Raw genomic sequence first — 26,988 nt, 5'->3', positions numbered from 1 at the left:
AACAAATGTACTGAAATTTGTTTGTTTGGAAGCATTCAAAAGCAAAATCATAACATTCAAATCCCATGGTGGGCGCCCAAATATAATTAGGTTATGTTCAACTGGAAGCAGTTACAGGACAAGACACAACACATGTCAAGTTGTTTACATGGATGAAACTTGTATTCCGACACTTAGTTAACAACCTGGTAGCCAAAAGTGCTACTTGTGCCAGCTTGCACGCCAGGTGTAGGGTTGTTTACAGCATTAAAACTACTACTTTGCTATTGTTTACACTCACTTTACTGTCTATAACAAAGAGTATTTCAACAAGTAAGTACATAGAATTCTTTCAACAATAGGTCTCACTTCAATACATTAAAAACTTTGATTGTGGGTTTTCATTATTAACAGCATTTAAATTATTCACAGCTTTTCTCTCAAACAGTCAAATGCTCAATTCTAGCATTTGTTTATGCACTAGTGAAAGCCCTAATTAATGTGCTATGGTTCAGCACAAAATTTGGGAACAATAGGTATGTATTGGACTTAAGCCTAAGTGTAACTTGTGAATGCTAAGAATGCGAAAGATCTCTATTAGTTGTTTGATTGCCACTGCACTATAAGTAGATTTTAAGAACTTTTAAAAGGCTATACCCATAGTTTATCCATAATTTTACGGATTATTAAGTGTTACTAGGGTTTTTGGGTTGCATATATTGTATTCAAATTTCTTTCTATCAGTTTTCCATCTTTACTTTTAAGTTGTCCTCAAGCAAGAAAGCCTAACAGAAACTACTCTTTGTGTTTAAAATCCTACATATATTACGTAAATACGTATACTGAGCACTGTATCAGTTACAAAGACAATTATAATGGGCAAACAACAACTGTTGTTTCCACATGTTTAATATGTTTGTTTACATAGCACACACATTACTCACTGTCATTATCAACTATAGTAATATCAGTTTGATTAGGAGCAGCTTTACTGAGTAGTGAATTAGAAATGATGCTGAGATGAAAAGTTTCATTTGTCTCCAATATATCATCATCATTTATTGGAACATCAAACTGAATGCTGGTCACTCCAGCAGGAAATGTGACATTGTATGGTCCAGAATCATAATCAACACCTCCTATAATATTCTCACTGTTAACATGTTGTTAAAGGTGATGTTGGTCTACTTACCAGTTGCAGTAATGTCATTACTTCTAACTTGTACAGTAATATCAGTTGATGATGGGTTACTGAGAACTAGTACAGGTTGTGCTGGTCCATCATCTTCATCAACACTGTATGTTGACTGCTTGAATGTTACTACAGAACCTATTATGTACAAATAATGTATAAATACATTGTCATCATATTGGTTCGAAGCTTATAAGCAATCAGTATATTTCCCCTCATATAAAAGCTGGAATTGAGCAAATTCCAGAGTTGACTATAAGCTGGGGGTGGGGGGAAGGGGGCTTCCAGACATAAAGAAAATAGATGTCAGGGGTTTTTATTCTTTTTCTTGCTGCTGTTGTTTCTTCAAACTCAACAGCATCAAATTTAAAGCCAGCTGATGGATGATGGTACTACAAGTAAGTAATCCTGTGAATAGTCAGTGCAAGTCCATATGCATGCAAATAAAATTACAAGTTTAAGAAAAAATTAGAAATTTTAAGTTCAATTAGGGATCATAGAAAAATAAAGTAGGGAAACAAGGGAGGTTGCCTACACCTGCAGATATACTAGTGAACATTTAATCCCTAATCCATGAGACCTAGGGATTAAATGTTCACTAGTATATCTGCAGGTGTAGGCGACCTCACTTGTTTCCCTACCTTTTTTTCTATGATCCCTAATCGAGACTTAAAATTTCTAATTTTTCCTTAAACCTGTTTGCTTACTTTTTTTTTGTAACAATATTATGACTGGTGAACCCACGCATGCCGCATCAAAGAAAGGATGGCACCTGAATTAATATTTTCATCTGAACGCGTGCCCCAGCTATCAAAAAATGCTTCAAAAGTGCAGTGGCCATTACGCTTCACTTTCAGCTATGTTCATCCTGTTACAGAGCACTACGGACAAAAAACAGTAGAAGAAATGCTTCTGCAACAATCCAGTCACCTCGAAAATACGATTCACGTACCCCCAACTATCAATTACTGCCTCGAAAGTGCAGCGGCCATTACGCTTTGCTTTCAGCTATGTTCATCCTGTTACACGGCGTTACAAACAAAGAACAGTGTTAGAATCGTCTCTGCAATCAGTCCATTCACCACGGAAAATACGGACAATTTCGGCGTACTGTAGGGAAGCCATGCATCGTGCTACTGCAAATCAACACCTTTGGCTGTCAGCAAAAAGAAATGGGACACAAAGGAGGACAACGTTAAGTCCATGATGCATGCATTGTAAATACTACAGTACCGCCCAGAGGTAACGCTACAATCCCTTGCGGGTGTTTAAATCCAGGCCACGACTTGACACGACGCACTACTGGAATATATCATGTGCAAAGGCACACAGCAGCCACCCGAAGGAGCTCGCATGTCATGGCTATACGTAGTGAGTTAGTTAGCACACACATGCCAAAGAAATTGCGACTTGAAAATTGGCTACACGAGTGTCAACTGCTCACAAGTGTAATGTTACCTCTGGGCGGTACTGTAATTACAATGTAGCCATTTCATGTATGTATGTTCTGCCTACTACACAGCCTTACACACAGGAAGGATACATGAAGCTAACTTACAACCCATCTGCTTACTTCAACTGCTGGAGGCATGATACAAAAATTTTCAACATGAAGCCTACTGCGAATCAACACCTTACACTGTCAGCAAAAAGAAATGAGGACACAAAGGAGGACACAAAGGAGGACAAAGACAAGTCCATGATGCATGCATTGTGCATATTATATTGCAGTAAGGTACCTGTTGGACAGAAGCAACATCTAACAGTGAAAAAATCAAGCTCGTAGCTTTAAGCCATTATTGAGTTATGCTCGTCTGAAGGAATCAGGCAGTTAGTTAGTCAGTCGTTAGAAATTTAAAATATTTAAAACTTTGTAGCAACTTATTAGAAGCATTTTAGGTTGCACTGAAGGCAATACCTAACCAATACACCTAAGGCATTGTGAAGATACGTATTGTGAGGTTTTAGTCAACAATGTTTCATGAAGGGTGTATAGTGCTACAGTACTTTATGATGACTATTGGAGCTGCAGTGATATTTTACAAACATAACAGAACAAAGCAAAACCTACAGCAGCCATGCAAAACACAGAACCGGATCAGCACTAGGATGTTTGTGCATCACTCAGGCACTTGAACAGTTTACGTAATACGTCTATCAAATGTCACTCACTATCATTATCAATTATGGTCACCACAACTTGACTAGGATTATCAACGGTAAATCCATTAGGTAGTGAGGATGCGATGATAGTAAAAACAAACTGTTCATTAAGCTCTAATACATTATCATCATTTATTGGAACATCAAATGAAACACTGGTCACTCCAGCAGAAAATGTGACATTGTATGGTCCAGAATTATAATCAATACCTCCTACAGAAATAACAGAATCAATATAATATACGTACACAAGCATTATTTAAATTTCATTCGTATTGATATAGATTTGTTAGAGTTATATAGGTGGTTGTTAAAATAAAGTGTTTCATTATTTTTGGTAGTTCATAGTACACTACAACACTTACCATATGCTGATATATTCCTGGTAGACACTTGTACAGTAATGATGGTTGATGATGTATTACTGAGAATTAGTGTAACTTGTAATTGTCCAGCAGTTTCATTAACATTGTATGATGACTGGCTGAAGTTTACAGTAGCTATTCAAGAAAATAATAAAACAGTTATACAATTCTTAAATGCATACTCGTGGTATCAGTAATGTTTCCAACAGCCATGGTAGTGTCCCCAGGAACAACATGACTCAGTGATGGAGGAATAGTAAAGGTAAGACTAAATGTCTCTGGCCCTTCTGCAATATCATCTGTACTAACTGGTACATCAATTGTAGTACTAGTAGTTCCAGCAGTGAAGGTGGCAGTGATAGGGGTAGAAGTGTAGTCCACTCCATTACCTGATCAGTCAACACTAACTAACAAGTCAGTCTAGGACACACATCTCTTACCCTCAGCAGATAATGGCGACTGGTCAGATGGTATCACAGTCACACTAATGTCACTGTCTGATGTACCTCCTTCCAACAACAGAGTTACAAGTATCACACCAGATGACTCATTGGCAGTAAACACAGACTGAGAGAACTGTACTGTTAATACTGAAGTGAAAATACAAGTAATATGTAAACAGATGTGTATACAGTATGTAACAAACACAAAGTAATCTGTAATTGTTGTAGTTGGAGACCAACCACAAGGATTTTTATGGATATTAAAACCCAGGACATCTGAAAAGCAATCACTAAATGACTTTTAAAACGAGTGCTAGGAGGTCTCTATCCATTGTAGAGTACCTCCCTAGAGGTCTTGTAGTGGTTATTATCTCCCAAAGGTCATCAGTAGTCAATATCTGCACATGATCATACGCACATCATTTTTAAAGAGTAGCATATATGGGAGAATCAATGTATATTATATAGGCTTATAATATAATAACTATGTACATTGCTTTATACTGAACTCTAAATCATACATTAACCATTAAACACAAAGGCCCACTAAAGGAATCAGAAACTTGAAACTGAAAATATGTAGGATGCAGGTAGTCTAGGTGGTGAGATACTAGACAAATGCCCAAGAAGTAACACAGTCTGGGACATGGAATTCTCTTTCTGTATTCAACCTCTACTTAACAGCAAGACTTCTTGCACATCACAAATATATTGAATGGCAAAACACTTACATTCAACATCAAATATAGTCATTACAGCTATATCAAGACTATGAGTAACATGATCTGAAAATGAGCTAGTAGTAGATATGATACTCAGATTAAATATCTCATTTCCTTCTAATCTGTTATCATCATTTATTCGAACATTAAATGAAACACTGATCACTCCAGCAGGAAATGTGACAGTGTATGGTCCAGAATCATAATCAACACCTCCTGTAATATTCTCACTGTTAACATGTTGTTAAAGGTGATGTTGGTCTACTCACCAGTTGCAGTAATGTCATTACTTCTAACTTGTACAGTAATATTAGTTGATGATGGGTTACTGAGAACTAGTACAGGTTGTGCTGGTCCATCATCTTCATCAACACTGTATGTTGACTGGTTGAATGTTACTACAGATCCTATAATACATAATATAAATAATATCATCAAATGGATCTATACTTGAATGATTACTACTGTACATTAGCATTATGACAATTGCACATAGTCAATTTATGTACTAACAAATGACACTCACTATCATTATCAATGATGGTCACCACAACTTGACTAGGATTATCAACTGTAAATCCATTAGGTAGTGAGGATGAGTTGATAGTGAGAACAAACTGTTCATTAGGTTCTAATATTTTATCATCAGTTAATGAAACATTAAATGAAACACTGGTCTGTCCAGCATGAAATGTGACAGTGTATGGTCCAGACTCATAATCAACACCTCCTGTAGAATCAATGCATACTATAAATCTTGACTGCTTTATTAGAGTTCTACAACATTTACAGGTGATTGTTATCATACAGTATATGGTAGTACTGTATAGTGAAAGGTTTGGCCTTCCCTACCTTAAAATATCACCAAGAAACCAGCTTCAGCTTTCCTTCATGACAGCTTTTCAGGTATAATCAAATGTCTTAGAGCAACCCCAAATACTACCAACAAGTTTTTATGGAATTTTAAAAGTTTTCTATTAAACAAAATTTTCTACTGACCACCTGAGACAAACATAACTCTAACCCTATGGGCTTGATTCTTTACTGTTTGCCATCACATAGGCCCGAGATGTGCCTTTTCGCCTACTGTAATGGATGAATCTTTGTCCTCCTTTGTGTCCAGAGGTGGTGGAGTGGGCCTAAGAGTGGGAAGGCAACTTTGACAATGGAAGTCACACGGGGAGTTTGAAGCATACAACAGGTAATGAGAGCCATAGCTGAAAATGAAGCAGAATAGCCACTTTGCTTCAGTAATTAATAGTCAGTGCATGTGTGTAGATGCAAAGTTTGTTTTATGGTAAGCAATGTTCCAAGAGGTAAAAGTATTGTCCATGCAAATGCTGCAGCCAAGCTATGAAAAAAATGGTGCAGTCTTAAAAAGCCTGGGTGAAAAAAGTTATGAAATCAAAGGTGGCGGCTAAGAAATGGCTGCAGTGATGTTAATTTTAATATCGCTTGTGTGCATAGTTAAAATTTATTAGCACTAACATCATTGCAGCCATTTCTTGGTTGCCACCTTTGATTTCAATGCGTTTTGTACCTTTTAAGGCCCCAAAACCAGCCTATGACTGACTTTGGGGTGTGTTTTTATTCACATTTCTTCTTCTCTATATAGACGCAATGATGATTACTTAAGACAGACTTATAAATGTATTGCATGCTTTACTTCAATATTTGGTAATGTTATTGTGATACTCTAGCTAATAGAGCACACATTTTTTAGGACTTCTAATAGAACATACATAGAATGTTCTAGAACAATCTACAGGGTAGTACTAGAGTTTTACTTCAGTATTTAGTAATATTATTGCAATACTCTAATGGCAAGAGTATCCCACATTATATACTCTTGCTAATAGAGTGCACAGTTTTTGAAGACTTCTAATAGAACATACATAAAATGTTCTACTATAACATCTATTAGTAGATCTATGAAATTATAGGTGTCTATTTATAAAGCAGAAATTAAGAGCCAAGATAGCAACGGTTCAGTGGTTAAGGATGCAGGTGTTAGGTCTGGTTTGAATTCATTTTTGTGCGCCTTTCTTTACTGCAGTGACTGCTCTATTAGAGTATCTCGATCCTACGATTTTACCCTTGTTTGGATTTTTGCTTTATAACTTTGTAGCTGTAACCCTACTGCATTTCAAACCATCAAAAGGCACTGCTACGATGATCAGCCTATGTACACACCAATTTTCAAACCAAACTCAGTTTATCCTGTAGCCATGACAGAAGTTTGATCTTTTTTACGTGAATAAATGCTCATAACTCCTTGGGTATTCATCAGATTCACAGCAGACTTGATACGTGAATTCATGCACCTTTATATGCTCTTCATTTGTGCCGAAGATCAAGACAATTGAGATACATGTTTGCGTTTTATAGCAACTTTTGCAAAGTGTGCAAAAATAAATCTAAGTCCCCATAACCCCTCTACTGCTTAAGAATATAGAAAAAATGAAGAAGTTAACTTGAACCTTTTATCTGGCAAATCGCTGGTGCGAAGTTAATAAAATATGCTGTGTGCATGGCCTACCCTACCTGGCAAACAGCAATAATGCAAAAATGGTGTGCTTTGGAGAAGGGGCCATGAAGCTATGCATGCATGAAAAAGCTGTTTTCTTTCTTCCTATTAATATACTCACGGTGTGGTACACCAGCTTTCTTGGCTGCACGACACACTACTGTGTGTCTTGATATAGATAAATACATACAAGAATTGCTTCCATAGATAGTAGAGAACGTGTTAACACCTCTACTATCTGCAGAACTAATTATTCTTACAATTCTAGTAGTTTAAAGTTGGGGTGCTGGCAGTGAACAGTGGGAATAGCACTCTGACATGATAAAAAAGCACAAGTTTGAGCTCAGAAATTTATACCCTTCTTCCTTTTTTAAAAACAAGTTTTAAAAGTTTTGCGAATAGGTGAAAAGATTGCTTCCCATTTTATGATATGATTGTCTATCCATTGATGCAATATGCCATTTACACTGTTACAAAAATAGTACAAAGAAAAATTAGGAATTTTAAATTCAGGTAGGGATAATATAAAAAGTTATGAAACAAGGGAAGTCGCCTATACCTGCAGCCATTAGACTTTAATCCTTACTTTAGTCATGGCTATATATATATATCTAATCCAAAACAGCCAAGCTGTAAAAAAAGTGTGCGGCCCTCAGAAAGGCTATGGTGAAAAAAGATGTGAAATCCAAGGTGGCGGCCAAGAAATGGCTGTGATGGTAGGTTAATGGTAAAAATTTTAATAAAGACAATTCAGGTGAATTTTTGTGCCGCTTCACAAAATTTACCTAAATTGTCATTATTAAAATTTTTACCATTAACCTACCATCACAGCCATTTCTTGGCCGCCACCTTGGATTTCACATTTTTTTCACCATAGCCTTTCTGAGGGCCGCACACTTTTTTTACAGCTTGGCTGTTTTGGATTAGATTTCATTTCTTTTTGTATTTGTATACCAGCTTTGGGACTTTTTTAACCCACATTTTTTTTTCTTTACTACAGGAAGAAGAAAAGATGAAGTAGATGTACTTTAAATATTTTATCAGTAAATGTACAAATTATATATACTGTATAATACATATTTGACCGCATTTGCGAAAAGGGGTCTTCCACACACATCCAATTTGCCAACTTTGACAATTGATAACTTCAGATTGGAAAGAGCTATTGCCTTGATATTTGGACAGTGGTGAGCACCACTATAGCTGAATACATGGTGCAATTTTCAGGTTAATATGTTACTTGAACACTGAGTTATGGTCTCCAACGTTTACGGAATTGGATGTGTGTGGAAGACTCCTTTTCGCAAATCCGGTCACATAAATTATATTGATTACAGAAATCTCCATGGTGGTTTCTTTGTAACTGAACACTCTACAAGGTGACTTCTTCTAATTGCTCTCTCTACAGGGTGAATTGTTTGTAGCTGAACGATCTACAAGGTAACTTCTTCTAGCTGATCTCTCTACAGGGTGATGTGTTTGTAGCTGAATTTTGTATAGGTGATTTGTTTGCAGCTGAGCTCTTTACAGAATGGTTTCTTTGTAGCTGAACTCTCTAAAAGGTAACTTCTTCTAACTGATCTTTCTACAGGGCAATTTGTTTCTGGCAGAATTTTCTACAGGGTGATTTCTTTGCAGCTGAACTCTCTACATGGTGGTTTCTTTGTAGATGAACTCTCTACAAGGTAATTTCTTCTAGCTGATCTCTCTACAGGGAGATTTGTTCGTAGTTGAATTCTGTACAGGTGATTTGTTTGCAGCTGAGCTCTTTACAAAATGGTTTCTTTGTAGCTGAACTTTCTCCAAGGTAACTTCTTCTAACTGATCTTTCTACAGGGTGATTTGTTTGTAGCTGAATTCTGTACAAGTGATTTGTTTGCAGCTGAGCTCTTTACAGAATGGTTTCTTTGTAGCTGAACTCTCTACAGGGTGATTTGTTTGTAGCTGAAATCCCTACAAGGTAACTGCTTCTAGCTGATCTCTCTACAGGGTGATTTGTTTGTAGCTGAAATCCCTACAAGGTAACTGCTTCTAGCTGATCTCTCTACAGGATTCCTTGTTTCTAACTGAACTCTCAACAGGGTAATCTGTTCATAGCTGAACTTTCTACTGGGTGATTTGTTTGCAGCTGAACTCTCTAAATGGCGGTTTCTTTGTAGCTGAACTCTCTACAATGTGACTTCTTCTAGCTGAACTCTCTACAAGGTGACTTGTTTCTAGCTGATCTCTCTACAGGGTGACTTGTTTCTAGCTGAACTCTCTACAGGTGATTTGTTTGTAGCTGAACTCTCTACATGGTGGTTTCGTTGTAGCTGAACTCTCTACAAGGTAACTTCTTCTAGCTGATCTTTTTACACTGCATATTTGTTTGTAGCTGAGTTCTCTACAGGGTGATTTGTTTGCAGCTGAACTCTCTACATGGGAGTTTCATTGTAGCTGAACTCTCTACAATGTGACTTCTTCTAGCTGAACCCTCTACAGGGTGACTTGTTTCTAGCTGAACTCTCTACAGGTGATTTGTTTGCAGCTGAACTCTCTACATGGTGGTTTCTTTGTAGCTGAACTCTCTACAAGGTAACTTCTTCTAGCCGATCTTTCTACAAGGTGATTGAGTTTTTTGCAGCTGAACTCTTTACATGGTGGTTGCTTTGTAGCTGAAGTCTCTAAAAGGTGACTTCTTCTAGCTGAACTCTCTACAGGATGATTTGTTTGCAGCTGAACTCTCTACGTGGTAGTTTCTTTGTAGCTGAACTCTCTACAATGTGACTTCTTCTAGCTGAACTCTCTACAGGGTGACTTGTTTTTAGCTGATCTCTCTACAGGGTGACTTGTTTCTAGCTGAACTCTCTACAGGTGATTTGTTTGCAGCTGAACTCTCTACATGGTGGTTTCTTTGTAGCTGAACTCTCTACAAGGTAACTTCTTCTAGCTGATCTTTCTACAGGGTGATTTGTTTGTAGCTGAATTCTCTACAGGGTGATTTATTTGTAGCTTAACTCTCTACAAGGTGACTTCTTCTAGCTGAACTCTCTACAGAGTGATAGATTTTTTTTGCAGCTGAACTCTCTACATGGTGGTTTCTTTGTAACTTAACTCTCTACAGGGTGATTTGTTTGTAGCTGAACTCTCTACAGGGTGATCTGTTCATAGCTGAACTCCCTATAAGGTAACTTCTTCTAGCTAATCTTTCTACAGGGCGATTTGTTTGTAGCTGAGTTCTCTACAGGGTGATTTGTTTGCAGCTGAACTCTACATGGTACTTTCTTTGTAGCTCTACAGTGTGACTTCTTCTAGCTGAACTCTCTACAAGGTGACTTGTTTCTAGCTGATCTCTCTACAGGGTGACTTGTTTCTAGCTGAACTCTCTACAGGTGATTTGTTTGCAGCTGAACTCTCTACATGGTTTATTTCTTTGTAACTGAACTCCCTGCAAGGTGACTTCTTCTAGCTGATCTCTCTACAGGGAGATTTGTTTGTAGCTTAACTCTCTACAGGTGATTTGTTTGCAGCTGAACTCTCTACATGATGGTTTCTTTGTAGCTGAACTCTCTACAAGGTAATTTCTTCTAGCTGATCTCTCTACAGGCCGATTTGTTTGTAGCTGCACTCTCTACATGATGGTTTCTTTGTAGCTGAACTCTCTACAAGGTGATTTCTTCTATAGCTGATTTTTCTACAGGGTGATTTGTTTGTAGTTGAACTCTCTACATGATATATTCTTTGTAGCTGAACTCTCTACAAGGTGATTTCTTCTATAGCTGATCTTTCTACAGGGTGATTTGTTTGTACCTGAACTATCTACATGATGGTTTCTTTGTAGCTGAACTCTCTACAAGGTAACTTCTTCTAGCTGATCTCTCTACAGGACAATTTGTTTGTACCTGAACTCTCACATGATTGTTTCTTTGAAGCTGAACTCTCTACAAGGTGATTTCTTCTAGCTGATCTTTCTACAGGGTGATTTGTTTGTAGCAGAACTCTCTACAAGGAAACTTCTTCTAGCTGATCTCTCTACAGGGAGATTTGTTTGTAGCTGAACTCTCTATACATGATTTGTTTGCAGCTGAATTCTCTATATGATGGTTTCTTTGTAGCTGAACTCTCTGCAAGGTAACTTCTTCTAGCTGATCTCTTAATTCTCTTTACAGGGTGAATTGTTTGTAGCTGAACGATCTACAAGGTAACTTCTTCTTACTTATCTCTCTACAGGGTGATTTGTTTGTAGCTGAACTTTCTACAAGGAAACCTCTTTTAACTGAGCTCTGTACAGGGTGAATTGTTTGTAGCTGAACTATCTACAAGATAACTTCTTCTAGCTGATCTCTCTACAGGTTGATTTGTTTGTAGCTAAACTATCTACAAGGTAACTTCTTCTAGCTGATCTCTCTACAGGGTGATTTGTTTGTAGCTGAATTCTGTATAGGTGATTTGTTTGCAGCTGAGCTCTTTACAGAATGGTTTCTTTGTAGCTGAACTCTCTACAAGGTAACTTCTTCTAGCTGATGTATCTACAGGGTCACTAGTTTGTAGCTGAATTCTCTACATGGTGGTTTCTTTGTAACTGAACTATCTACAAGGTGACATCTTCTAGCTGATCTTTCAACAGGGTGATTTGTTTGTAACTGAACTCTCTACAAGAAAACTTCTTCTAACTGATGTCTGAACAGGGTGAATTGTTTGTAGCTGAACTCTCTACAGGGTGATTTGTTTGTAGCTGATCTCTATACAGGTTACTTATTTCTAACTGATCTCTTGAATTCTGTTCAGGGTGACTGCTCTATTAGGATGACTGCTCTATTAGAGTATCTCGATCTCGCACTTGCTACACCAAGTTGGATTTCGTGTTATAACTCCGTGGCTTTAAGTCTGATTCTTCTACACCATTGAAGAGCCTTTCTAAGATGATAACTCCATCTGTACAGCGATTTTCAAAGCATTACCCCAAGTGGTTTATCTGGTAGGCGTGGCAAGCATAATAATAATAATAATAATAAAAAAAAATTAGCTAATCTCGATTGCGTAATTGTTACACACTGTTGATTTTTTCGCTGTATCTTCCTGGTTTTTAGCTCGATTTCTTTCAAACCACAAAAGGTTTGAGGTTCAATAGTTAACCTATTCACCCACCGATTTTCAGCTTCTTCCCATACGCGGTTTACCCTGTAGGCGTGACAACATATTGGTGTTATTTTTCGTGCATAATCGCTCATAACTCTTTGCCTGTTTATGGTATTCCAGCCAAAGTTGGTACCGAGATGCGCCTTTATACCCCCCTTCTGTGTGCCAAATTTCAAGGCAATCGGATAACGCGTTCGCGTTTTATAGCAGTTTTTGTAAGTGTGCGAAAAGAGGAAGAAAAATAAGAAGAAAAAAAAACGAAGAAACTAAGCCAATTTTTGAAGTCGCATATCTCAGGAATGCCTGAAGCGATTTCGCTCAAATTTGGAATGTGGAGTGCTGAAGGTGGAGGGAAGCTACACAGCAAAATTTGTCTTGTTTCATCAAGGCAGCACAGAGCTACGGAGGTGCGAAAATTGCGTTTTCTTTCTTCCTGTCAATATACTCACGGGGTTGCGCGCCGGCTTCTTGGGCCGCACGACACACTACCGTGTGTCTTGATACCACTAACTAGCTCCTATAGAGATTAAATGTTCACTTTATAATTACAGGTGTAGGTGATTTCTTGTTTCATTGCCTATGATCCCTACTTGAATTTGAAATTCCTTTTTCTTTATATTAGAGTAGTGATTAAATAATATTCCTGTTTGGATTCCATGTATACTATTTGCAAACTATATATTACACTTACCATATGCTGATATATTACTGCTAGACACTTGTACAGTAATGATGCTTCGTATTACATTACTAAGAATTAGTGTAACTTGTAATTGTCCAGCAGTTTCATTAACATTGTATGATGACTGGCTGAAGTTTACAGTAGCTATTCAAGAAAATAATAAAACAGTTATACAATTCTTAAATGCATACTTGTGGTATCAGTAATGTTTCCAACAGCCATGGTAGTGTCCCCAGGAACAACATGACTCAGTGATGGAGGAATAGTAAAGGTAAGACTAAATGTCTCTGGCCCTTCTGCAATATCATCTGTACTAACTGGTACATCAATTGTAGTACTAGTAGTTCCAGCAGTGAAGGTGGCAGTGATAGGAGTAGAAGTGTAGTCCACTCCATTACCTGATCAGTCAACACTAACTAACTAGTCAGTCTAGGACACACATCTCTTACCCTCAGCAGATAATGGCGACTGGTCAGATGGTATCACAGTCACACTAATGTCACTGTCTGATGTACCTCCTTCCAACAACAGAGTTACAGGAACTCTACCAAGTGACTCAGAACCAGGGAATGTTGACTGAGAGAACTGCACCATCAAAACTGCAGTACATACAGTTAACAGTGTAATGCATGTTCATATACTTTGTATTAAAGTTAACATTGAGCTTGAAGATAGTACTTAAGAATTGTTTTACACAACACACCAAGCAATAGAAAAAGAAATGTTCTAAAGAGAATTTGCAACATGTACAATACATGTAGCTAGTTTAGAATTTCATGATGTTATTACCACAACAACAATACCCACACTATTGAGTGATATGTACTCTACAGTAGCAGGGTTTATGCACTGATTGATTTACATACCTACTGTATATGTACACTAATAATTTTATTGGTATGGAATAAGTAGCTGAGACATGGTATTGCATCTCTTTGGCAAAACTATTCAGAATGTTTATGATTTGCTGCTGGTAAGATGTTAAAAGTACCCAGAAAACTTGACTGTAGAATTTTAGCTAATAAATTAGGTGCACACATTACAAGTAAAGAAATGTTTACACTTAACTATTGTTCTATGGAGAGATGCATAGCAAAAAACAAGCACTGAACTAAATTATGCAACTTGCAAACTGCACGATTTTAAACACTTACTTGTGGTATCAGTAATGATTCCAACAGCCGTAGTAATATCCCCAGAAACAACACGGCTCAATGATGAAGGAATAGTTATGGTAAGATCAAATGTCTCTGCCTTTTCTGCAATATCATCTGTACTAACTGGTACATCAATTGTAGTACTAGTAGTTCCAGCAGTGAAGGTGGCAGTGATAGGAGTAGAAGTGTAGTCCACTCCATTACCTGATCGGTCAACACTAACTAACTAGTCAGTCTATGACACACATCTCTTACCCTCAGCAGATAATGGTGACTGGTCAGATGGTATCACAGTCACACTAATGTCACTGTCTGATGTACCTCCTTCCAACATTAAAGTTACAGGAACAACGCCAGAAGATTCTGAAGTGGTATAGTTTGGCTGGGAGAACTGTACCATAAGCACTAAAATAAATGGAATTGGCATAAATCACCTGCATCTTTGGATGTAGTAAGAAACATACATCACTGAAAGTGCATACATTCTATTCAAAATTCACTATAGTTTGTAATGTACACTAATTTGTTTAACAATTCCAACATTTCAGGTTAATATCTAGACAGTATACATTACATTTTTTTCAGTTAAACAGACCTCTTCTAGTACATATGGAAAGTTGCAAAAATAAACTAACTACTCTACAGATTCTCAAATGGGAGAGGCACAGAAACATAATTAGCATTATTTTAGCTTAAAGGAGGCAGAGCAGATCAGTGAGCTTCCTTTTATATACATATATAACAACATGGAAAGTGATTGTGGGTTTATATTTTGTGCAAGACATGATGACATGATGCTCTTTCATTTTTGGTATAGAAACAAATTAAGCCCTACATACTTGCACTCATACAAGACATTAACCTCAGCCTCAGCTTTACCTCACCTCTGGTGGATAACAAAAATGTCCTAATCGTGGTTGGGTTAAACTTCAACAGTAAATGTTTACCTTTAACCTTTGCAAATGCATAAAACACTTACCATTACTATCTGTTATAGTCACGTTAGCTGTACCAAGAGTGTCAAGAATAAGCCCATTGGGTAATAAATGAGGTACAATACTTATATTGAATGTTTCAACTCCTTCCAATACATTATCATCATTTATTGGAACATCAAATGAAACACTGGTCACTCCAACAGGAAATGTGACATTGTATGGTCCAGAATCATAATCAACACCTCCTGTAATATTCTCACTGTTAACATGTTGTTAAAGGTGATGTTGATCTACTCACCAGTTGCAGTAATGTTATTACTTCTAACCTGTACAGTAATAACAGTTGATGATGGATTACTGAGAACTAGTACAGGTTGTGCTACTACATTATCTTCATCAACACTGTATGTTGACTGGTTGAAGCTTATTATTGTGGATTCTGAAAATAATTCAAGAATTATAATATACGTGAAATGTAGCTATATAATCACAGCATGCACAAAACAGATCATTAATGGCTATATGGGTAATACACCTGAATAATTTAGAGAATATAGATGAGGTAAAATGATAACTATTGTAGCATTTTATAGCAATCTAGTTATACAGTTTTAATAAGTTCAAAGTGAGATACTCTAATAGAGTCTCATCCTGTTTCTTCTTATCACGTTGTGTACTACTCTTGCTTAGAATTAGAATGATATCTGAATATGAAGCATGTTTATAGTTAACATCCTTTAGTTTTACAAACTGATTTCTTCAGTGGTCCTGGAGCTGCTGTATTAAGCCTCCCTGTGCAGTCAATATGAGGAAATTGGTTGTAGATATGTTTCCTGTATTGTTCTTTATGTGTGCCATTCTGAAACCAGCAAAACATACCATATTTCCTCATAATAAAGCTGTATTCAATTAAATTCCTGTCTCGATTACAAGCTGGGGGGTTTCCAGCACCGTAGGAAAATATATGCCTGGTCTCAAACAGAGGCCCGGACTATTACTTGAGCCTACTGTATGGCTTTAATTGTTTCCTCTGTTGTTGCTGCTTCTTCATACTTGAGTTTAGAGCCTTCTGAGAGATGAAAGTACTACAAGTAATCACGTGAATAGTCTGGCAAGTCCACATGCATGCAGATATACTATTTCCAATCATTTTAAGTGTTAATTACACTTGTTTGTATAGTCAAAACAGCGTATCTATGCTTACCATTACAGTAATGCCGTTCTTCCACCATCTGCATTCAATTGAACACTGAGCGTCAGTTGGAGCAATCCAAAATTAGCACCCAGTCTCAAATAAAGACCCTATTCATTTACAGGCTGGGTCAAAAATTCTGGGAAGGGAATAAAAGCCAAGGCTTTTATGCAAGGAAATACGGTAGATGAAAAGCAAATAAATAGCTACTTCACTTGCAAGTAATGGTTTATGGTATAGCCGAGTGCAAATGTCTGGCACTATTCTGTTATGTTACAAAAGATAAGAAAAAGTTTAGGAGTTTTATAAGCTAGCAGGGACCATTACTACAAGTATTGGAATAAGAAAGATCAACACCTAACATGCAAGTTTACATTTTAGCAATGCTGATTCACTGTTACGCTAAAAGTAGGGATCAAATTGGCTCATCAGGTGATAGCCATAACATGCTTCAGCTCTTTTATTTTAATGATTCCTTTTAGCTTGAAAATTTCCTACATATGTTCTAGCCTTCCTTTCTTAATAGCACAGCTGTAGGTTAATAGCACTGTTGTAACATCATCATTTATATCTCTTGTTTCACTACTTTTTATCACTAGGCTGGATCACTACTCCATTTTTTAACTAAATACACAGTTTTTTGTTATTTACGTATGACTGTGCTATTAGAATATTTAACATGGCTGTTGTATGAGAGTGACTATTTTACTAGAGTATGTTGAGTGAGCCTCTGGCCTATGTGATATTTCAATGGGCATGGTCACTGTGCCTTGTCTTCACCATGCTGTCAATATAAGTCAATAAATGGTGTGGTCGCTGTGATTGATGCAATAAAGTGCAGCTGCATCATTAAAGGACATGGTCACCATGCTATCATTATTAATGGCTATTGAGAGCGTGGTCATCATACTTGATTTATATAAATACAGCTGGATCATTAAAGGACATGGTCATCATGCTATCATTATTAATGGCTATTGAGAGCGTGGTCATCATACTTGATTTATATAAGTACAGCTGCATCATTAAAGGACATGGTCATCATGCTATCATTATTAAAGACTATTGAGAGCATGGTCATCCTGCTTGATTTATATAAGTACAGCTGGATCATTAAAGGACATGGTCATCATGCCCTGTAAAAGTGTTATGCAACTACAAGTATCTCTAATGGGTGTCTACTACCTCTTACAGTAGCATAAAAATTTTGTGGTGTCTAAATATGCTCCTCAAGGAAACTGTTGATAGAGAAAATTAACACCTCAACAAGACTAAAGAAAAAAGGAGAGGCAAGGCACAGATGGCAGACACTCTTCAAAGGCACACGCCAGATATAAGTTACAGTAGGTAATGTGGCATAAAATGGTGACAGTGTGATGCATTGTTTAGCTTCTAGGCTTACAACTGGCAAAACAGGTGCCACACCCTTTAATTAGCAAATTATTTAATCACTTGCATTCTCACAAGACGACATTGCATTTGAGTGGTATGTACAACTTGAAGAAAAAATTTTAGTACAAAAGATTGTAGTGCAAACTATGTTACTTACTATAACTTACCTATACGATCTATAAACACAATCACTTGATGTGGAGTACCAACAATGACACCATCAGGTAGTAGAGATTGGCTAATTGTGAGATTAAAAGATTCCATGTCTTCAAATATATTATCATCATTTATTGCTACACCAAATGAAACACTGGTCACTCCAGCAGGAAATGTGACATTGTATGGTCCAGAATCATAATCAACACCTCCTATAATATTCTCACTGTTAACATGTTGTTAAAGGTGATGTTGGTCTACTCACCAGTTGCAGTAATGTCATTACTTCTAACTTGTACAGTAATATCAGTTGATGATGGATTACTGAGAACTAGTACAGGTTGTGCTGGTCCATCATCTTCAACAACACTGTATGTTGACTGACTAAAAGCTACAGTTATATCTAAGAAGATGATAAAAGGTTATTTACAGGTAATCACTTATATCTACAACACATGAAATACTTATAGCAACAGCAACTTTACACACAACCACACGTCATCCCAGGAAGGTTCCTCATTTGAATATCACAGTCCTTGGAACATAGAAAATGTCATTCCAAGGTTAAACAGGTCAGCTTCACTGACCTGGATGACCCACTGACCTGAATATAACCCGGATAAAATTTCAGCAATATTACATGGTAAGTAGTAAGAATTGTATATAGATGACATGAAAATGGTTATTTGCTATACACTATTGAGGTAAGCACCAAAATTAATTAAGCAGTCACATATCACTCAATTTAAAATTGTCGCGGTCAAAATAGATTCACTAGCAAAGATCAGGATTTACACTTCTTATTGTTACCATCAAAAAAGATGCTAATCAATGAATGTAATCCAATCCACATCAGATATTATATAAACACGTTGGAGCCCGGTTGACCTGGACAAAACATGACCTGGATGACCCAATCCACCCTGTTTCATATTCCTCAAAACTTACCATAGAATGGGATAGACATTTTAAAAGCTATAAAGGTTTGGTGGGGATCAATGAGTGCGCTCATGTTTATACGACGGAGATAGTAAACTAGGACATCATGCTCTAGTCGAGTCTTCCAGTACAACAGGAACTCTTCCTGGCCAAGTTTTGCTGGGTGCTGTCCGAACGATAGCAGTCAATCGATATGGGACTACTCTAATAGAGCAGCGAACACTCTAATTTGCAGTGATTTATAGCCACAAAGTATTTATTATTTGAACAACTAACTGCACTTATCAGGATTATATAAATGCACTGGATGAAGGTTTGCCAGCTCAATGGACTTCATCCATAATGACGTCACGAGCACAAGATGGCCACGTTATTTGGGGTACTAATGTATAGGCACCTATGGAGAAATTCCTTTGATCGATCATATTTCAGTCAGACAAGAAGATATCGAATTGCGGACAATTTTCGAGATAATTATTGCTTGTGTGCAATAGTTTTTGTTATTTTATACCCATACCTGTTGGCTACTGGTCAGTATCTTGCTTCACGAGTGAAATATGACCGATTAAAACAATTTTTCCATACGCGCCTGTACATTAGTACCCCAAATAACGCAGCTATCTTGTTGTGCGTAATGTCATTGTGGATAAAGTCCATTACTTTTATTTTGAAAAGTTGCTTGATGTTTCTTCTAATATGCTTAAGGCCACTTATCAAGGGTGTCACAGTAGGTGTGACCATTGAGGCCAGAGCCTTACCACTTTTTGGATGAAATTTTAAAAAAACTTTCAAACTTGATGAAGCCAAACCTACAAGTAATCAACATACAATAGAAGGGTAAAATGTTGACAGAAACAACACTCATTTAACTTGTCTTTCACTCAGAAAAGCGCCATGACAACTCCGTTCATGCTATGCACCTCTAAAAATAATTTCCATGTATTTAGCTTTGGTTTTGTTTCCCTTTGTAGCTACTTTGGAAACATTCCTTACAGTTTATCTGTTAATTAATAAACTAGTTTAAAAGTTAAACAGTATTATGGAGATGCTTTTGGCAGTGTTTATGACTTATCAGGTAGCTGAGCTATTAAACTACTGTAGTGAACTAGCACTTTGCACACAGTACAACAGCCCAAAATTGCCTCCTAAAAGCACCTCAAAATGTGCAACTTCAAATTTGGAGGGTATGCCTTGAGCCTTACCACCTTCACTTTTACTTTGACGTCCCTGCTATTTGCAAGTACACCTCCATTATCATTATTGAAAAACAAAGTAGCCATTCGGCTTTGTTAGCCTTTCTGCTTTGTTTTCAGTTATGTTCCACTCATTATACAAATGAGAACAGTATGAGGAGTGACTGTGCAATCACTCCAACCACTATTGATGATTCTGAAGCCATCACGTGTTAACTACTGAAAATCAACACTTATGTGGTAGTGGAGTATAGAAACAGGATGGACAAAGGTTGGTGCACGTACTGTAGTTGCTGTGGTCACATGTCTTGAAATAAAGTAATGTCAAACAATAAAAAAAATCAAGCCCATAGCCTTAAATCATAGTTGAGTTATGTTTGGGTAGAGGATTAAGTCAGTCAGTCAGTTAGTCAGTCTGCAGAATATTTGGTTAAAAATTTCACAGAAACACACTGAAGGAATTTTCGGGTTTAATTAGGTCTAACCAAGGTGTCATAAAGGAAACGTGTGGCTGGTTTATTGGGCAGAAAAGCCCAAACCTTCATCATTCCTATATAGTAAAGGCACTTACCATCATTGTCCACAATAGTAATCGTAGCTTGGCCAAGAGTACCACGAGTAACACGATCAGGTAATGAACTACTCCTAATTGTGAGGATAAAGTTCTTATTATCTTCCAATACATTATCATTAATTATTGGAACATCAAATGAAACACTGGTCACTCCAGCAGGAATTGTGACAGTGTATGGTCCAGAATCATAATCAACACCTCCTGTAATATTCTCACTGTTAACATGTTGTTAAAGGTGATGTTGGTCTACTCACCAGTTGCAGTAATGTTATTACTTCTAACTTGCAAAATAATATCAGTTGATGATGGGTTACCGAGAACTAGAACAGGTTGTGCTGGTCCATCATCTTCATGAACATCATATGTTGACTGGTTGAAGGTTACAGTAATGGCTACAATGATATCATGAAGAATCACTCACTACATTATTATTGACTACAGAAACACACATCAATTTTAAAATCAATACAGAAAATTCACATGCATATGGCTTCTAGAAGCTGATGCATATGAAATTGTTAACATCTTACATGTATTAATAAGTTCATATTTAAAGATGAGTTAAGGATTTCTTGTATGCAACATACACAATGCATTTTTGCAGACATCCAAGTGATCATAAAATGTGACTGAATTTGACAAAACCCGGCTTCGACGCACAAAGCTTCGTTAGGACATATGGCGATTTTAAGTAATCATTGTGTAATAACTTCCCAGTGCCTACAGCTGTGTAAACAAAATTTGCACCAAGTATGCATCTATTTACTAGCTATCACTGAGTGGGTGTATACGTTTCTGATACCCAAAATTAGCCCTGTTTTGGGCAGCTTTTCTCGAGTGGGTATAATATCACAGGTGGTAGTAATAGGGTGGGAGGGTGGGGGGTGGTGGGTGGGCTTAATATAGGGGTATAAAATGAAGCAAGAAGACGATTGGAATCCAGAGGCCAAGTTTGGGCTCTCTATGGCCCTCCATGGCCCTAAAATCACTCCAAGTTGACTGAGAACACTATTGGCGAGCTCTCTGTGAAGTCCCAGCTCACTACACACCATTATCACAAAGCCATGGCCATTCAATGGCACCAATCTCCAACTCGTGGCTTTGACAGGTTCGGAAGAAAGCTGCCACAGAAACCAGACTTGCCAGTCCTAAAGGAAGTACAGTGTGGAATATGATAGTGTATTAGGCCAGCAATCCATTTCTGGTAAAAACGTAAGTTTGATTTTGTGTGTGTGGAAGCCTTGTTATGTGAAATCCGTTCACAAATTGACATCCCTTGATAAGTTACACCTACACCCAATTCATCATCTTTTCCAAAACAAATACTTTTACTTTCATAATACCATACCTGTTTCAGTGCCCATACAAAAGTCTCAATAGTAGCAGTGCAATTTATCCTGTATTTCACTGGTAGCAGTGAAAAAGTTGTAATTGCAATTTCATTGGCTAGAATTTATGTTAACAATGTAGTGCCAATTAGTGTTGACGCATGTTGCATGTTTAGTACATAGTGACAAATATATGCAGCAAGTATGGAGCGAGTATGGTATTAATTGGAATAGCATGGGTAGCAGTGAAATTTGGGATAAATACCACTCTTGTTGTATTGGAAATTTATCCCCATTTCCAATACAACAAGAGTGGTATTTATCCCAAATTTCACTGCTACCCATGCTATTACTAGTACTAATCACATAGTGGTTTAATTTGCCATACATTAGTCTCAATAGTAGGAGTGCAATTAATCCCAAATCGCATGGCCTTGTTTCTGTAATTGCACTGTAAAGTAGGCAATAAAATAGCAGAATAATAGAAGCCTTTTAAGTGCAACAAGAAGGTGATATAATGAACAGCCAATCAAAGAAGCTGGCAATAGAAGCCTTTTAAGTACAACATATGTAGACATTTTGAGTAGCCAATCAGAATTGCTGACACGTGAAGCCTTTTAAGTGCAACAACAAATGATGTAATACAAAGAAGGATGATGCAATCACCTGGTAGCAGTTAATGGCCACATAGAACTGGATAGATGTGTACTACAAACCACGAAGGGTGGTCACTATGTGATTAGTAGGCAATCAGACGCATTTTCGTGCATTTTCGTGCATTTTCGTGCAATTATGGTCGTAACAGCCAAAATTGCACTCAAATGTGTGTGATTACCTATACTAATTAAACACTACAGTGATGTGGGTAACTAAATTTCTTGCTAAACACTTTACATGTCTCAACAAACTGTTACATGAAACCATTAACTGGTACCAAGATGTAATGATGTAATACAAACAAGATATGCACAAATGACCTTTGAGTATACCAAATGTAAATCACTCTTTGATCATGTAATTTCTCCTTTATTAACATGGTCACACAAATTACACAAGTATGTTGTTGATTCAATGAATACTATTCTTCATACACACACTACCCTACTCACTTACAATCATCATCCAAGATCACTATTGTGACTTGGTCAAGATTTCCACGAGTGACATTACTGGGTAGAGAATTTGGAGCGATTGTAAGAGTAAATATCTCTTTGTCGTCCAAGATATTATCATTTGTTATCGGAACATCAAATGAAACATTGGTCACTCCAGCAGGAAATGTGACATTGTATGGTCCAGAATCATAATCAACATCTCCTAAAATAAAATGGTGTGCATATGTAAATGTGTAGTCAATAAAGCACTCACTTGTTGCTGATACATCATTGTCAAACACTTGTACAGTAATATCAGTTGATGATGGGTTACTGAGAACTAGTACAGGTTGTGCTGGTCCATCATCTTCATCAACATTGTATGTTGACTGACTGAATCTTATGGTGACAACTAGATTCAGTGACAAAATCAAAGACACATTTAATACATGTGAGCAGAGAGTCCTTAACTGTGTTATATACCTGAACAAATGTATCTACACACATATCAATGTTACATAATGTGACAAATGTGCTGGTACTTGTGCACATGTGTGAGGGTAATTGTATTTAAATTGCATAAACTCACATCGCCTTTGACATAATTGCTGGGACACGTTCTGTTCCACCTGCTGAATAGCTGTGGCAGTAAGGTTTTCTGCAAAGAACACAAATGAAGGAGAAGTGGCAATTACTGCTAATTCTTCTGTACTGGCTTCACCAATACCAGCAGCAAAAACCTGATAGTCAGTTCGTTCATGAAGTCTGTTAGCTTCTCGTACAGTGGCATTTCTATTGTTAGATGCACCATCAGTTAAAACAATGGCAACATGAGGGCATCCTTCTCTCAATCCCATTTCACCATCTGAACTTGTTCGTAGAAGTCTCAAAGCTCCGTGTGTGTTTGTTCTCCCTGGCATTCGTGTCAAATTTCTTAGAGCTGGTATTAGTGTAGCACTACTATTATGTTCCAGTAGATTGAATATTAGATGAGATTGACGACTGTAAAGTATCACTCCAACTAAACTTCTATCCAAGCCGATATCAAGCATTGAACTTATCTGCACAGTAAACTCCACCACACGTGGAAATAAACCAGCATGTAGAATGCTAAAAGAACTATCCAATACAAATACTAAATCTATTCCTCCAATGTCACACTCTAAAACAACAAGAAGTAACTTTATAAACATCTATGTATCTACACAGGCTATACTATTGACTTGGTCTTACAAACCTGAACATTGCACAACAGGTGGACAAGGAGATGTCTGGCAAGTTACATTGTTCAATGAACATGTCTGATTAGTAAAACATCCTCCATTTTCAATACCACAAGATGGCTCACAATATGTTTGATTAGTTGGTTCAAACACTTTACACTGTGATCCTTTGGGGCACTCAACATTACGACATTCTACAAAAACAATCACAAGACCTTATACACTATCAAGAGTACATTAATAGAGAGTAGGCCTGCCCACCCTCTTTATTCTTGACATAATTTTAACCTAAATCCTGAAAGACCTATATAGTTATCATAGTAGGGTGATGTAAGTAGTACTGCATAGAGGTTAATTTTTGAAGAGTTATTATTTTTGGATATTTCAAAGAGGCCATTCTCTTTAAATTCCCAAGACTTGCTGTTCTCCAAAATAAGACATACATATAATAATTCACTACAGAAACAAACATGCACAATGAATGTCCAGTAAAGCTGCCTTGTCAATTAGTGTAGCTTTCAGAAGCATCCATGATACCTACTGACGATGTCAGGTAGGAAGTATGATGATATAAGGAAACTTCCACTTATCAGGTAAAATAGAATCCTATATGTGCATATTATAATTATCTTGTCTATGAATCCTTCTAACACACTCACCTAGAGCATACACTTGACTGACTGATAGAAAACAGCTTATGCAAGTTTGTACTTTTCTGCCCAAAAGTATTGCCCATGGCAAGAAACCAGCCTCATTTGTTTTCACAACAACTTGGTAGAATTGGTTATGCAAAATCAGCCTCAGATTAACCCAAAACACTTTCAACAAGTTTTTATGGAAAAAAATTATTTAACAATTTTTTTTAATTAACTGATGTCTTCAGCCAAATGTAATTCGGCTACAGTTAAAGTTCGGACTTGATTTCCATACTGGTTGATGCCGCCTAGACCTGAGATGTGCCTTTTCACCTACTACAGCAGCTGAATGCATCATGGACTTATACCTTTGTTTTCCTTTGGGTCCCGCTACTTTCTCAACAACCGTGGCATAGGTGTTGATTCACAGGTAGTACACAATAGCCATGCAACTAAGCAGAAATTACCCATAATTTCCATATCACCTGGATTGATTGCAAACGCACTATTCATACTGTCCTTTGTTTGAACTAACAGCGAAATGAAATGGCCACTTTTCTTTTCAGTGATTATTAGTTGGGGTGCATGTTCAGATATGAAATTTGTTTTAGAATGTGTGGCCAGGCCTGGTACTTTCTTTGATGCAGTAAGTGTAGGGTTAATTCAATTGTGCTACAAAAATGTAGAACAAACACAAGGAAAATTAAGTATATTAAGTTAAATTAGGGACCACAATAAATAAAAGGTAGTGAAACAAGAACACATATAGATGTACATTAATCCCATGTCCACTAGTGTATTTGCAGGAGTAAGAGACCTCATTTATGTGATTCCTAAACTTACGAATTTTCTTATAGCTACATAAAAATGTAATAGCACATGATCAGTAACAACAGATCTTTCTTAATAATTTTAATTGCCTTCATTCCATCAATTTCATATGAATTACAAGTGACAATTAACACATCATGGGTATTTATTGCCCCTGATTGTCACATTACAAAGGCATGTAGCTCAACCAAGAATTCTCTACCAGTTTGTCTGCCTCATAGTAAACAAGATTAGTTTTACGACTTGCATACAAGGGGAATAGTTACAATTTCATGATTTTATAATCCAGTGTTAGCTACAGCTCATAGAATACGCTAGCTATAACAAATAGTGTAGAGTGAAAATAGATAGACAAAATTTCTAAAATAAAAATTAATCTACCAGACTTACTGCCATCACCATCTCACCACAGTAGTACATGTGGTTATGAAAATATGGATTGTCTGTGTGCACCATATGTGTGTATATGCATCTGTGTGTGCAGGCATGCATGAGAAAGGTTCCTGTAAACTAAGCATCAAGCGTTGATCAGTGTACACATGCATGTACATAACATTAAGAAATTTAATCACCATGATGATTGATGGCCATGCACAACTGCACAACACTTAAGACCTCAAACAACCTTCTATACTAAACAGACACAACCACAACTTTAAGACAAGCCCCATGATAGTGCATTGATACTCGTGTCTGTGACTCATTTCACTGTTTTCACCCCAAACTACATAGACTATAATATTATTCTAATAATACCCTTTTACTTTATGTTCACTACGTGCGCTCTAACTGTCTGGAAGGCATTAGGAGTACTTCTACTCAGCCTTCACGGTACCTGCCCAATTGCCGGCATGCACTCCGGCATTTAGTATCGTCACATCAGAATTTACGTCAGGCTCACTCACCGTTTAAAACAACTGCTTGTTGTACACGTAGCATCGTCGTAATCATCAGTAAAAGAAGGCATGATGATTTCTCTGCTACACGAGTGTTCGATGTTCCCAGTATCATTTATCGTTATTAACCGCGGTATCTCTTGTTACAAAAACACATGAAAGGCTTGATTAGTAGGTTAACCGCAAAGCCTCTGCTTGTTATCAACTCGATTCTGTGAAACTATTGTGACTAATAGTTAAATATACACA

General features: G+C 37.1%; 1 protein-coding gene across 1 annotated transcript in view; it reads right to left on the bottom strand.

The window, feature by feature from the left end:
* LOC136259965 (uncharacterized) overlaps window positions 1-26,964 on the bottom strand; it is a 54,687-nt gene extending 27,723 nt beyond the window's left edge. Inside the window, exons 1-25 of the mRNA XM_066053546.1 lie at window positions 26,749-26,964; window positions 24,392-24,571; window positions 23,744-24,316; window positions 23,429-23,566; window positions 23,174-23,377; window positions 20,987-21,124; window positions 20,730-20,933; window positions 18,292-18,429; window positions 18,038-18,238; window positions 15,585-15,725; window positions 15,328-15,531; window positions 14,604-14,753; window positions 14,346-14,552; window positions 13,641-13,790; window positions 13,383-13,589; window positions 13,201-13,335; window positions 5,391-5,594; window positions 5,134-5,271; window positions 4,874-5,080; window positions 4,140-4,289; window positions 3,882-4,088; window positions 3,700-3,834; window positions 3,344-3,547; window positions 1,172-1,309; window positions 924-1,118 (exon numbers count right to left, since the gene is read on the bottom strand). Of these exons, the coding sequence (XP_065909618.1) occupies window positions 924-1,118; window positions 1,172-1,309; window positions 3,344-3,547; window positions 3,700-3,834; window positions 3,882-4,088; window positions 4,140-4,289; window positions 4,874-5,080; window positions 5,134-5,271; window positions 5,391-5,594; window positions 13,201-13,335; window positions 13,383-13,589; window positions 13,641-13,790; window positions 14,346-14,552; window positions 14,604-14,753; window positions 15,328-15,531; window positions 15,585-15,725; window positions 18,038-18,238; window positions 18,292-18,429; window positions 20,730-20,933; window positions 20,987-21,124; window positions 23,174-23,377; window positions 23,429-23,566; window positions 23,744-24,316; window positions 24,392-24,571; window positions 26,749-26,854 (4,654 nt within the window). The 5' untranslated portion in view covers window positions 26,855-26,964. The remainder of the gene's footprint in view (window positions 1-923; window positions 1,119-1,171; window positions 1,310-3,343; window positions 3,548-3,699; window positions 3,835-3,881; window positions 4,089-4,139; window positions 4,290-4,873; window positions 5,081-5,133; window positions 5,272-5,390; window positions 5,595-13,200; window positions 13,336-13,382; window positions 13,590-13,640; window positions 13,791-14,345; window positions 14,553-14,603; window positions 14,754-15,327; window positions 15,532-15,584; window positions 15,726-18,037; window positions 18,239-18,291; window positions 18,430-20,729; window positions 20,934-20,986; window positions 21,125-23,173; window positions 23,378-23,428; window positions 23,567-23,743; window positions 24,317-24,391; window positions 24,572-26,748) is intronic.
* Between the last annotated feature and the right edge of the window lie 24 nt (window positions 26,965-26,988).

Source organism: Dysidea avara, chromosome 7, assembly GCF_963678975.1.
Source record: "Dysidea avara chromosome 7, odDysAvar1.4, whole genome shotgun sequence".
NCBI classification, from domain to species: domain Eukaryota; kingdom Metazoa; phylum Porifera; class Demospongiae; order Dictyoceratida; family Dysideidae; genus Dysidea; species Dysidea avara.
The sequence above is the reverse complement of the archived record's forward strand: the minus strand, read 5'-3'. Positions and strand labels throughout refer to the sequence as shown.